This window comes from Schistocerca cancellata, chromosome 2, assembly GCF_023864275.1.
Source record: "Schistocerca cancellata isolate TAMUIC-IGC-003103 chromosome 2, iqSchCanc2.1, whole genome shotgun sequence".
Lineage (NCBI taxonomy): Eukaryota > Metazoa > Arthropoda > Insecta > Orthoptera > Acrididae > Schistocerca > Schistocerca cancellata.
Window position 1 is genome coordinate 783,116,068 of NC_064627.1, and position 14,098 is coordinate 783,130,165.

At 45.5% G+C, this 14,098-nt stretch overlaps 1 protein-coding gene across 1 annotated transcript in view; it reads left to right on the top strand.

Annotated features, from left to right (window-relative positions):
* LOC126158651 (guanylate cyclase 32E-like) overlaps positions 1 to 14,098 on the top strand; it is a 660,283-nt gene that overhangs the window by 292,879 nt on the left and 353,306 nt on the right. The window contains exon 10 of the mRNA XM_049916459.1: positions 2,976 to 3,154. Coding sequence (XP_049772416.1) covers positions 2,976 to 3,154 — 179 coding nt within the window. The remainder of the gene's footprint in view (positions 1 to 2,975; positions 3,155 to 14,098) is intronic.

Consider the following 14,098-nt stretch of genomic DNA (forward strand, 5'->3'; position numbering starts at 1 on the left):
TGTTCCAACAGGACAATGCACGTCCGCATGTATCCCGTGCCACCCAACGTGCTCTAGAAGGTGTAAGTCAACTACCCTGACCAGCAAGATCTCCGGATCTGTCCCCCATTGAGCATGTTTGGGACTGGATGAAGCGTCGTCTCACGCGGTCTGCACGTCCAGCACGAACGCTGGTCCAACTGAGGCGCCAGGTGGAAATGGCATGGCAAGCCGTTCCACAGGACTACATCCAGCATCTCTACGATCGTCTCCATGGGAGAATAGCAGCCTGCATTGCTGCGAAAGGTGGATATACACTGTACTAGTGCCGACATTGTGCATGCTCTGTTGCCTGTGTCTATGTGCCTGTGGTTCTGTCAGTGTGATCATGTGATGTATCTGACCCCAGGAATGTGTCAATAAAGTTTCCCCTTCCTGGGACAATGAATTCACGGTGTACTTATTTCAATTTCCAGGAGTGTAGAAGGGAAAGGGGGTGCCCTGGAGGAAAAAACACAGGGGGAGGAAGGGGAGGATCAAAGTTGGTAGGAGGGGTAGATGGAGGGGGTGAGGACATCTTCAGGGAGGGGGAATTGGCGGAAGCCACCTTGGGCAAGGGTATGGAGTGTGGAGAGATGGAGAGCGGGCGGGATGTGGGAGTACAGGCGCGGCAGCGGATGGTGATGGGAAAGGATGGGAGAGACAAGTGGGTGAGGGGGAGCATGTTTGTGGGAGGTGTAAAGGATCTGTATCCATTCGAGGAAAAGGAGGTGTGGGAACAGAATTAGGTCGTAGAGAATCCGCGCGGGGGAGGGGAGGCGGATGCGATAGGCGAGGCGGAGCACATGCGTTCCAGAATTTGAAGGGATTTGTAGAAGGTAGGAGGGGCCGTGATCCAGGTGCATGGGCATAGCAGAGGATAGGGCGGATGAGGGATTTATACACTACTGGCCATTAAAATTGCTACACCAAGAAGAAATGCAGATGATAAACGGGTATTCATTGGACATATATTATACTAGAACTGACATGCGATTACATTTTCACGCAATTTGGGTGCATAGATCCTGAGAAATCAGTACCCAGAACAACCACCTCTGGCTGTAATAACGGCCTTGAGACGCCTGGGCATTCAGTCAAACAGAGCTTGGATGGCGTGTACAGGTACAGCTACCCATGCAGCTTCAACATGATACCACAGTTCATCAAGAGTAGTGACTGGCGTATTGTGACGAGCCAGTTGCTCGGCCACCATTGACCAGACGTTTTCAGTTGGTGAGAGATCTGGAGAATGTGCTGGCCGAGGCATCAGTCGAACATTTTCTGCATCCAGAAAGGCCTGTACAGGACCTGCAACATGCGGTCGTGCATTATCCTGCTGAAATGTAGGGTTTCGCAGGGATCGAATGAAGGGTAGAGCCACGGGTCGTAATACATTTGAAATGTAACGTCCACCCTTCAAAGTGCCGTCAATGCGAACAAGAGGTGACCGAGACGAGTAACCAATGGCACCCCATACCATCACGCCGGGTGATACGCAAGTATGGCGTTGACGAATACACGCTTGCAATGTGCGTTCACCGCGATGTCGCCAAACACGGATGCGATCATCATGATGCTCTAAACGGAACCTGGATTCATCAGAAAAAATGACGTTTTGCCATTCGTGCACCCATGTTCGTCGATGAGTACATCATCGCAGGTGCTCCTGTGTGTGATGCAGCGTCAAAGGTAACCGCAGCCATGGTCTCCGAGCTGATAGTCCATGCTGCTGCAAACGTCGTCGAACTGCTCGTGCAGATGGTTGTTGTGTTGCAAACGTCCCCATCTGTTGACTCAGGGATCGAGACGTGGCTGCACGATCCGTTACAGCCATGCGGATAAGATGCCTGTCATCTCGACTGCTAGTGATACGAGGCCGTTGGGATCCAGCACGGCGTTCCGTATTACCCCCCTGAGCCCAACGATTCCATATTCTGCGAACAGTCATTGAATCTCGACCAACGGGAGCAGCAATGTCGCGATACGATAAACCGCAATCGCGATAGCCTACAATCCGACCTTTATCAAAGTCGGAAACGTGATGGTACGCATTTCTCCTCCTCACACGAGGCATCACAACAACGTTTCACCAGGCAAGGCCGGTTAACTGCTGTTTGTGTATGATAAATCGGTTGGAAACTTTCCTCTTGTCAGCACGTTGTAGGTGTCGCCACCGGGCCAACCTTGTGTGAATGCTCTGAAAAGCTAATCATTTGCATATCACAGCATCTTCTTCCTGTCGGTTAAATTTCGCGTCTGTAGCACGTCATCTTCGTGGTGCAGCAATTTTAATGGCCAGTAGTTTAGGTGTGGAGGACGGTGGAGGGGTCCAGACCCCATGTGCAACCCTAAAGGAGCTTGAGGAGGCGCAGTCAGGAGTGTGCCTTGGCTTGGATTATCCGGAGATTGGGGGGGGGGGGGGGGGTTTCAGGAGAGACGACGCTCAAGGGTGACGCCAAGGTACTTGAGGATAGGGGTGAGGTTGATAGAAGGTCCGTAGATAGTGAGATAGAAATCGAGGAGGCGGAAGGAAGGGGTGGTTTTGCCTACAATGATCGCCTGGGTCTTGTAAGGATTGACCTTGAGCAGCCAATGGTTACACCAAGTGGTGAACCGGTCAAAGCAACTGTGCTAGACACTTGTTGTCTTATATAGGCGTTGCCGACCGCAGCTCCGTATTCTGGCTGTTTACGTATCTCTGTATTTGAATACACATGCCCATACTAATTTCTTCGGCGCTTCAGTGTAGATCATGCTACGGCCTGCACAGGAGCTCTGCAAGCCGCACTTCCCAGCTTCTCGAGGGAAAATAAACCATTACCAATTTTTAACTAAATATCGTAATACTCTGTACGACTATGTGCACATGTTTGTACAACATCTGAAGTAACAAATCTGTGATGTACAGCTGTTTTTTGCGAGCATTTACAGACCAGTTTGGGCGGCTGTTGCAGGAGTTCCGGTACTTCGACGAGAGCCGGCCCATCAGGTGGGTGGGCGGGCGGCAGCCGCGCGCCGAGCCGGCCTGCGGCTTCCGCGGGGAGCGGTGCGCGCCGCGCGCCCACTGGCGGCTGCTGCTGGCGCTCGCCGCGCTCGCCGCGCTCGTCGCCATCGCCGGCGTCTTCGCCTTCAGGTAGCCAGTCGCCTTGCCTGCCTCTCCCTCGGCTTCTGCCTGTGTGCCTTCCTCACTCGCTCACGCCAACCGTAGCTGAGAAATACGCGAAATGTATTCGCAGTTGCGAATGCGAACGACCGTCAGCTGTATAAGGAAATGATGACTGTGAAAATTTGTGCCACACCGGGACTCGAACCCGGTTTTCCGCTTTATGCGATCAGTCACCTTGGCTATCCGTGCACGACTCACGGCCAGACCCAAACTTCATTACGTCACCATTCCTGCATCACACTCTGTACTTGTACACAAATTATTCAATTCCCGTTCAGGGGGGAACATTTGAATTGAAAGTTACTGTTGGTATCAGCAGATAAATATTGCAGTGCCTGTGTTGTTAAGAAGAACAATGCCATGTTCCTTCGGACACGCATGCATGTGTGTGGACGAGTACAGGTGGTGTTGCAGGAACGATATCGTATGGGAGTTTAAGTCTGGTCCTGAGTCGTGCGTGGATAGTGTAATATTTCTGGCTTATTCAGCCATCATATTAGGCTCCAGGAAGCTATTCCCAGGGCAGTGGAGATGCAAGGAGCATAGACGCAATGTGGGATGAGATACCGGTAACAGATGTTAGATTCGGTACCATTCCCGTGAGAAAGACCGCCTGCATGCTGCTGCTGCTCTGTGATTGGCTGCTGTGTTCGGCGGTAGGACGCCAAAACGTTAAACTTTAGTTGCTATTATTAATTAAACCTGTCATCCAAATTACTTCATTTTTTTAAATAAACATCTCTCAGCAGCCAGCTACCAATCAGTCATTTCAAAATTATTAAAATCAAAGTATTACTAAAACAAAAGACTGACGATATTACTGCCGATGCACTTCGGTGGCGTTCGGGTCACTCCTTGCTGGCTTGGCGCACGAAGTGTCTCGAGCAATCCGGCTCTCCAGTTCTGACCGTTCCAGTAGACAGACATGTTGTCTGTTACAGCAGTATTTGTTTCGTACAATTTTATTTACTACAGCTCCGACCGTCGCTAGGTACAGACATGTTGTCTGTAATAGTAGAATTTGATTCATGTAATTTTATTCTCTAGTTCTGACGGTTACAGTAGACAGACATGTTGTCTGTGGCAGGATGTATTTCATGTTATTTTACCCAGATATAATGACTGTGGAAATATATGTTCAATACGTTGTGATCAATAATAGTTTCTCGTGTCTATATCAATAAAAACGCGAGTGGCATCCCAAATGAGTTATAGTTTATTCGTAGCAGCAGTTCCTTGCGAAGTTAATTTCAGCTTCAAGATGTACTGTTACAAATGTGCTCAGTGACACGTCATCTGCAGTAATGCACAGGAGGTAAAGAAGGATGAAAGTATTAACACTATCTCACTTTTATTCTTTTTTTCTTGCCGTAATAGCCGAAGTAGTTAAGACGACAACTCACGTAAAGTGGCGAATTCAGGTTCCAGTCCCAGTCTAGCAAATATTGTCGTCATTCTCTTATACAGCTGATAGTTGTTTGTATTCGCAACTGTGAATACATTTCATGTATTTCATAACACCTGTAGCCACTACAGTGCCTATTACCGTTGGATATGTATGCATGCATGTCGTAAGGTACATTGCCTCGTTCTTAACAATATAGACACTGCAGTATCGTATGTACCTGAGAAAATTTAAACAAGCCAATTTCCAAAACTAATGTTTAGAGATTAAAAAGTAGAACTTCCTCTCTTTTTAGGAATATTTACGTATTTATGCATTCATTTTACCTACCAATATTAGGACCTTCAGGTCGTCTCTTACATCTAACCCGACATCCCTAGTGATTCAACATCATCAATATTACAATATGCATAGAACAGTGGAATCTCGTTTATCTGGCCCTTGTACACTAACATGTAATTATTATTCTATAATCTTCCATTTTTCTATAAACTATGAGGGTAAAATTATTTTACAGGGTATGAATGCATCATAGCCTTCAGTGTGAACCAGAACTCCAGTGACAAACTTTTAGAGGTGCTAGTATGGCCCAAAACAATAAGAAAACAGTAAAAGGGGGCTCTAAAAGGCGTACCTTAAGAGCTAACAGCATTTGATCTTCATTGCTGTGAAACACATCTCAGATACTGCGAGTTCTTTCCCTTCCTTGTCTTGGGAGAAACTAGTATGAACCAAAACAAGAACGAAGTGTCCAGCAAATATGGGCTCTATAACGCATACCTTAAAAGCTATGAGCTGTTCAGTACAACAGGTGTGTTTTACGGATCTGAAGATGAAGAAGCGCTCATAACTCTTCATACTTGCAACACCAAGGAGGGGGGGGAGGGGGAGGGCGGCCGGAGTGGCCGAGCAGTTCTAGGCGCTACAGTCTGGAAACGCGTGACCGCTACGGTCGCAGGTTCGAATACTGCCTCGGGCATGGATGTGTGTGATGTCCTTAGGTTAGTTAGGTTTAAGTATGTCTAAGTTCTAGGGGACTGATGACCTCAGCAGTTAAGTCCCATAGTGCTCAGAGCCATTTGAACCTTTTTTTTGGGGGGGGGGGGGGGTTATGCCCGCGTCTTGAAAATATTCTAATCTGGTCAGTTACTTTCGAAATGAATATTCATTGTTTTTAATGAATTCTTCTACTACATGCCAAACATGTTCTAAATTGCTCATTTAAACTTAACCCAAAAATTTAACTCTTAGTACTAAACATCACTTCCCTCAGTGAATGTCATATTCAATATATTCAATTTCTGGATTTTCCTCACACATCAATATCTCTTTAAAAAACCATCTTGTGTGTAAAAGTCAACAAACATTACCGAAATCCGCACTTTTTGATTTTTTTGTGGTAGTCATAACGTAACCTCTCCCCCTCCACCATGGTACTCCTCATTAAAGAAGGTGTATTGATACAGCTAATAGTGTGCTAAAAGACATTTTCAAAATGGTTCAAATGGCTCTAAGCACTATGAGGTCATCAGTCCCCTAGACTTAGAACTACTTAAACCTAACTAACCTAAGGACATCACACACATCCATGCCCGAGGCAGGATTTGAACCTGCGGCTGTAGAAGCAGCACGGTTCCGGACTGAGGCGCCTAGAACCGCTCGACCACAGCGGCTGGCAACATTTTCAAGTATCTACTTACACATCCCCCCATGAACCATGGACCTTGCCGTTGGTGGGGAGGCTTGCGTGCCTCGGCGATACAGATGGCCGTACCGTAGGTGCAACCACAACGGAGGGGTATCTGTTGAGAGGCCAGACAAACATGTGGTTCCTGAAGAGGGGCAGCAGCCTTTTCAGTAGTTGCAGGGGCAATAGTCTGGATGATTGACTGATCTGGCCTTGTAACATTAACCAAAACGGCCTTGCTGTGCTGGTACTGCGAACGGCTGAAAGCAAGGGGAAACTACAGCCGTAATTTTTCCCGAGGACATGCAGCTCTACTGTATGATTAAATGATGATGGCGTCCTCTTGGGTAAAATATTCCGGAGGTAAAATAGTCCCCCATTCGGATCTCCGGGCGGGGACTACTCAGGAGGACGTCGTTATCAGGAGAAAGAAAACTGGCGTTCTACGGATCGGAGCGTGGAATGTCAGATCCCTTAATCGGGCAGGTAGGTTAGAAAATTTAAAAAGGGAAATGGATAGGTTAAAGTTAGATATAGTGGGAATTAGTGAAGTTCCGTGGCAGGAGGAAGAAGACTTCTGGTCAGGTGACTACAGGGTTATAAACACAAAGTCAAATAGGGGTAATGCAGGAGTAGGTTTAATAATGAATAGGAAAATAGGAATGCGGGTAAGCTACTACAAACAGCATAGTGAACGCATTATTGTGGCCAAGATAGATACGAAGCCCACACCTACTACAGTAGTACAAGTTTATATGCCAACTACCTCTGCAGATGATGAAGAAATAGATGAAATGTATGGCGAGATAAAAGAAATTATTCAGGTAGTGAAGGGAGACGAAAATTTAATAGTCATGGGTGACTGGAATTCGTCAGTAGGAAAAGGGAGAGAAGGAAACATAGTAGGTGAATATGGATTGGGGGGAAGAAATGAAAGAGGAAGCCGCCTTGTAGAATTTTGCACAGAGCATAACTTAATCATAGCCAACACTTGGTTCAAGAGTCATAAAAGAAGGTTGTATACCTGGAAGAATCCTGGAGATACTAAAAGGTATCAGATAGATTATATAATGGTAAGACAGGGATTTAGGAACCAGGTTTTAAATTGTAAGACATTTCCTGGGGCAGATGTGGATTCTGACCACAATCTGTTGGTTATGAACTGCAGATTGAAACTGAAGAAACTGCAAAAAGGTGGGAATTTAAGGAGATGGGACCTGGATAAACTGAAAGAACCAGAGGTTGTAGAGAGTTTCAGGGAGAGCATAAGGGAACAATTGACAGGAATGGGGGAAAGAAATACAGTAGAAGAAGAATGGGTAGCTCTGAGGGATGAAGTAGTGAAGGCAGCAGAGGATCAAGTAGGTAAAAAGACGAGGGCTAATAGAAATCCTTGGGTAACAGAAGAAATATTGAATTTAATTGATGAAAGGAGAAAATATAAAAATGCAGTAAATGAAGCAGGCAAAAAGGAATACAAACGTCTCAAAAATGATATCGACAGGAAGTGCAAAATGGCTAAGCAGGGATGGCTAGAGGACAAATGTAAGGATGTAGAGGCTTGTCTCACTAGGGGTAAGATAGATACTGCCTACAGGAAAATTAAAGAGACCTTTGGAGAGAAGAGAACCACTTGTATGAATATCAAGAGCTCAGATGGCAACCCAGTTCTAAGCAAAGAAGGGAAGGCAGAAAGGTGGAAGGAGTATATAGAGGATTTATACAAGGGCGATGTACTTGAGGACAATATTATGGAAATGGAAGAGGATGTAGATGAAGACGAAATGGGAGATAAGATACTGCGTGAAGAGTTTGACAGAGCACTGAAAGACCTGAGTCGAAACAAGGCCCCGGGAGTAGACAACATTCCATTTGAACTACTGATGGCCTCGGGAGAGCCAGTCATGACAAAACTCTACCATCTGGTGAGCACGATGTATGAGACAGGCGAAATACCCTCAGACTTCAAGAAGAATATAATAATTCCAATCCCAAAGAAAGCAGGTGTTGACAGATGTGAAAATTACCGAACTATCAGTTTAATAAGTCACAGCTGCAAAATACTAACGCGAATTCTTTACAGACGAATGGAAAAACTGGTAGAAGCCGACCTCGGGGAAGATCAGTTTGGATTCCGTAGAAATGTTGGAACACGTGAGGCAATACTGACCTTACGACTTATCTTAGAAGAAAGATTAAGAAAAGGCAAACCTACGTTTCTAGCATTTGTAGACTTAGAGAAAGCTTTTGACAATGTTAACTGGAATACTCTCTTTCAAATTCTGAAGGTGGCAGGGGTAAAATACAGGGAGCGAAAGGCTATTTACAGTTTGTACAGAAACCAGATGGCAGTTATGAGAGTCGAGGGGCATGAAAGGGAAGCAGTGGTTGGGAAAGGAGGTAATACAGGGTTGTAGCCTCTCCCCGATGTTATTCAATCTGTATATTGAGCAAGCAGTAAAGGAAACAAAAGAAAAATTCGGAGTAGGTATTAAAATTCATGGAGAAGAAGTAAAAACTTTGAGGTTCGCCGATGACATTGTAATTCTGTCAGAGACAGCAAAGGACTTGGAAGAGCAGTTGAACGGAATGGACAGTGTCTTGAAAGGAGGAAATAAGATGAACATCAACAAAAGCAAAACGAGGATAATGGAATGTAGTCAAATTAAGTCGGGTGATGCTGAGGGAATTAGATTAGGAAATGAGACACTTAAAGTAGTAAAGGAGTTTTGCTATTTAGGGAGTAAAATAACCGATGATGGTCGAAGTAGAGAGGATATAAAATGTAGACTGGCAATGGCAAGGAAAGCGTTTCTCAAGAAGAGGAATTTGTTAACATCGAGTATAGATTTAAATGTCAGGAAGTCGTTTCTGAAAGTATTTGTATGGAGTGTAGCCATGTATGGAAGTGAAACATGGACGGTAAATAGTTTGGACAAGAAGAGAATAGAAGCTTTCGAAATGTGGTGCTACAGAAGAATGCTGAAGATAAGGTGGGTCGATCACGTAACTAATGAGGAGGTATTGAATAGGATTGGGGAGAAGAGAAGTTTGTGGCACAACTTGACTAGAAGAAGGGATCGGTTGGTAGGACATGTTTTGAGGCATCAAGGAATCACAAATTTAGCATTGGAGGGCAGTGTGGCGGGTAAAAATCGTAGAGGGAGACCAAGAGATGAATACACTAAGCAGATTCAGAAGGATGTAGGTTGCAGTAGATACTGGGAGATGAAGAAGCTTGCACAGGATAGAGTAGCATGGAGAGCTGCATCAAACCAGTCTCAGGACTGAAGACCACAACAACAACAACTTACACATCAGTATCTCTTCAGAAAATATGTTGGTTAATATAAGTCAACAATAATTGTTTTAGAGTCTATGTTTACTGGACTATTTTTCTTGTTTTGGTCCATTATTACCACATCTCAAAATATGGAAAACATAAAGCTTTCAGTTAGAGTCGCCATCCATCCCGATACATCGAGATCGTCACCATGATGGACCTTCTTGTCCCGACATCCTGACAAGACCTAATTTTTTCCCGATTTTGTAAAATACTTTTACAAGCTTGGCTCAAGTACTGAAGTAACGCCATCTGTTATAGTGCACGCAAAATGCTGTGGCGACTAGACGCGCTATCAGCTGGTGAAGAGTGGGGAAAGCGGCAGTGGTGGGGGTTCGCTCAGTGCGCTGTAGGGGAAATGCCAAGTGCTGCAGGGGAAGTACCGTTCTAAACTGCATATTTTTGGTAAATATTAAACGGGGCTCTTCACGCCAACACTTGCATGGTGACCGTGGTTAGTACTGAAAAATTAATTCCGCCGAAAATGCGGCGATTTATTTTTGTCTGGTTTGTTAACCACTCATAACTTTCAGAGAAGAGTCATGAATGGGGAATTTTGGGTAAAACCTAGACGTTTCTCTTGTTGATATGTTAAAATTTTCTTCTTTTGCCGAAACTCAGCAGAATTTACACACCCTCACCTCACTAACATGATGGGCAGACGCAGTTGCGAGAGACTTCTGAAATTGCGGTTTATTAAGTGAGGAACTGACGAAAAGTAAGGTTACATTAGCATCTTGTGAAAAAGCACATACTTGGTAAAAAAAATGAATGACTTCACATGTGTTGTTCCAAAACCCATAACATTTCTCATTTCACCAGCTATGGACGAACCTTAAAAATTACATTCTTTCATCAGAAAAGTGTGTAGTTAATGGAATAACACGGTAGATAATGAAGTTTTGCAAAGTAACTGTATGCCAAAATACTCTCCTCCTTGTGTTCTATCATTTGCCAAAATCTCATTTCGATATCTCAAACACGGTAGATAATGAAGGAATTGTGTGGATATTTCACTCTGGCTTTATCACTAGCGCAGTGCGATCGCAAATGAGTGCGTTACATCAGATCAGCTTTCTCAGGATTGATAACAGATAGAGACCTCCAACCAAGCCTAAAGAAAAATTCAGTATGTTAGCTAAATTTCATATGCAGCAACATACACTCCTGGAAATGGAAAAAAGAACACATTGACACCGGTGTGTCAGACCCACCATACTTGCTCCGGACACTGCGAGAGGGCTGTACAAGCAATGATCACACGCACGGCACAGCGGACACACCAGGAACCGCGGTGTTGGCCGTCGAATGGCGCTAGCTGCGCAGCATTTGTGCACCGCCGCCGTCAGTGTCAGCCAGTTTGCCGTGGCATACGGAGCTCCATCGCAGTCTTTAACACTGGTAGCATGCCGCGACAGCGTGGACGTGAACCGTATGTGCAGTTGACGGACTTTGAGCGAGGGCGTATAGTGGGCATGCGGGAGGCCGGGTGGACGTACCGCCGAATTGCTCAACACGTGGGGCGTGAGGTCTCCACAGTACATCGATGTTGTCGCCAGTGGTCGGCGGAAGGTGCACGTGCCCGTCGACCTGGGACCGGACCGCAGCGACGCACGGATGCACGCCAAGACCGTAGGATCCTACACAGTGCCGTAGGGGACCGCACCGCCACTTCCCAGCAAATTAGGGACACTGTTGCTCCTGGGGTATCGGCGAGGACCATTCGCAACCGTCTCCATGAAGCTGGGCTACGGTCCCGCACACCGTTAGGCCGTCTTCCGCTCACGCCCCAACATCGTGCAGCCCGCCTCCAGTGGTGTCGCGAGAGGCGTGAATGGAGGGACGAGTGGAGACGTGTCGTCTTCAGCGATGAGAGTCGCTTCTGCCTTGGTGCCAATGATGGTCGTATGCGTGTTTGGCGCCGTGCAGGTGAGCGCCACAATCAGGACTGCATACGACCGAGGCACACAGGGCCAACACCTGGCATCATGGTGTGGGGAGCGATCTCCTACACTGGCCGTACACCACTGGTGATCGTCGAGGGGACACTGAATAGTGCACGGTACATCCAAACCGTCATCGAACCCATCGTTCTACCATTCCTAGACCGGCAAGGGAACTTGCTGTTCCAACAGGACAATGCACGTCCGCATGTATCCCGTGCCACCCAACGTGCTCTAGAAGGTGTAAGTCAACTACCCTGGCCAGCAAGATCTCCGGATCTGTCCCCAATTGAGCATGTTTGGGACTGGATGAAGCGTCGTCTCACGCGGTCTGCACGTCCAGCACGAACGCTGGTCCAACTGAGGCGCCAGGTGGAAATGGCATGGCAAGCCGTTCCACAGGACTACATCCAGCATCTCTACGATCGTCTCCATGGGAGAATAGCAGTCTGCATTGCTGCGAAAGGTGGATATACACTGTACTAGTGCCGACATTGTGCATGCTCTGTTGCCTGTGTCTATGTGCCTGTGGTTCTGTCAGTGTGATCATGTGATGTATCTGACCCCAGGAATGTGGCAATAAAGTTTCCCCTTCCTGGGACAATGAATTCACGGTGTTCTTATTTCAATTTCCAGGAGTGTATTATGTAATATGCACCAAACACAAAACTATTCCGACTCCTATTTTTCATTGCAAACTTTTTCGAATTTCGCGCAGTGTAAATATCCCAGTAACTACGATTATTAACGAAATGATGGGCGCATCATAATGAACGTGACATCCAAAGCTACAAGTAAAGCTAAAAACGTTTTTTTTAACCAATAGTTTCTGTAAAATTGTTTGAGAAAGATTGCAGGGCGTGCGCGTCGATTCTGACATCGCCGTCGGGCCGAAAGGTGGCAAAGGCTTGTCGGCCTCGCCTTCTGAACAAACGAATGAACTCGCCCAGCTCTTTGTAAGAAAACTCGTCACTACGCATCGGCCACTGTATCCTGCGCGACCTATAGCGCAACGTGTAAATGTAGTCTCAGTTGGTTCCATTTTTATCAACATGTTTATGTCGTCTCACAAATGGCGATGCATGTTGCATATACTGTATTTACGATGCAAACTCCTTCTAGATCTAGCGCCATCATTCAAGAAAATACCAGACTTATCCAATAGTATGGGGCTGGAACTATTTAAGAAGCACCTCGCGGAAGAACCGGGCAATTCCCATTTGAATAGCGATCTGATAAACGATTCTTTCTCAACGTAATACGAACAACGACGGCAAGTTAGTGATGTTTGAAGTTTTTACTGCGGGTATATGACATGAAATGCATAGTGACGTGTACGTCGATGCCGAAAGTGTTATTGCCGACTCTCTACCGTCTAATAAGCTTATCTTATCATGTTGTTGTTGTTGTGGTCTTCAGTCCAGAGACTGCTTTGATGCAGCTCTCCATGCTACTCTATCTTGTGCTAGGTTCTTCATCTCCCAGTACCTACTGCAACCAACATCCTTCTGAATCTGCTTAGTGTATTTATCTCTTGGTCTCCCTCTACGATTTTTATCCTCCACACTGCCCTCCAATACTAAACTGGTGATCCCGTGATGCCTCAGAATATGCCCTACCAACCAATCCCTTCTTCTAGTCAAGTTGTGCCACAAATTTCTCTTCTACCCAATTCTGTTCAGTACCTCCTCATTAGTTATGTGATCTAACCATCTAATCTTCAGCATTCTTCTGTAGCACCACATTTCGAAAGCTTCTATTCTCTTCTTGTCTAAACTATTTATCATACATGTTTCACTTCCATACATGGCTATGCTCCATACAAATACTTTCAGAAACGATTTCCTGACACTTAAATCTATACTCGATGTTAACAAATTTCTCTTCCTCAGAAACGCTTTCCTTGCCATTGCCAGTCTACTTTTTATATCCTCTCTACTTCGACCATCATCAGTTATTTTGCTCCCCAAATAGCAAAACTCGTTTACTCCTTTAAGCGTCTCATTTCCTAATCTAATTCCCGCAGCATCACCCAATTTTATTCGACTACATTCCATTATCCTCGTTTTGCTTTTGTTGATGTTCATCTTATATCTTCCTTTCAAGACACTTTCCATTCCGTTTAGCTGCTCTTCCAGTTCCTTTGCTGTGTTCTGACAGAATTACAATGTCATCAGCGAACCTCAAAGTTTTTATTTCTTCTCCATGGATTTTAATTCCAACTCCGACTTTTTCTTTTGTTTCCTTTACTGCATGCTCAATACAAGGATTGAATAATATCGGGGGTAGGCTACAACCCTGTCTTAATCCCCTTGCAACCACTGCTTCCCTTACATGCCCATAGACTCTTATAATTGCCATCTGGTTTCTGTACAATTTGTAAATAGCCTTTCTCTCCTTGTCCAATCCCAAAGAAAGCAGGTGTTGACAGATGTGAAAATTATCGAACTATCAGTTTAATAAGCAACGGCTGCAAAATACTAACACGAATTCTTTACAGACGAATGAAACAACTGATAGAAGCCGACCTCGG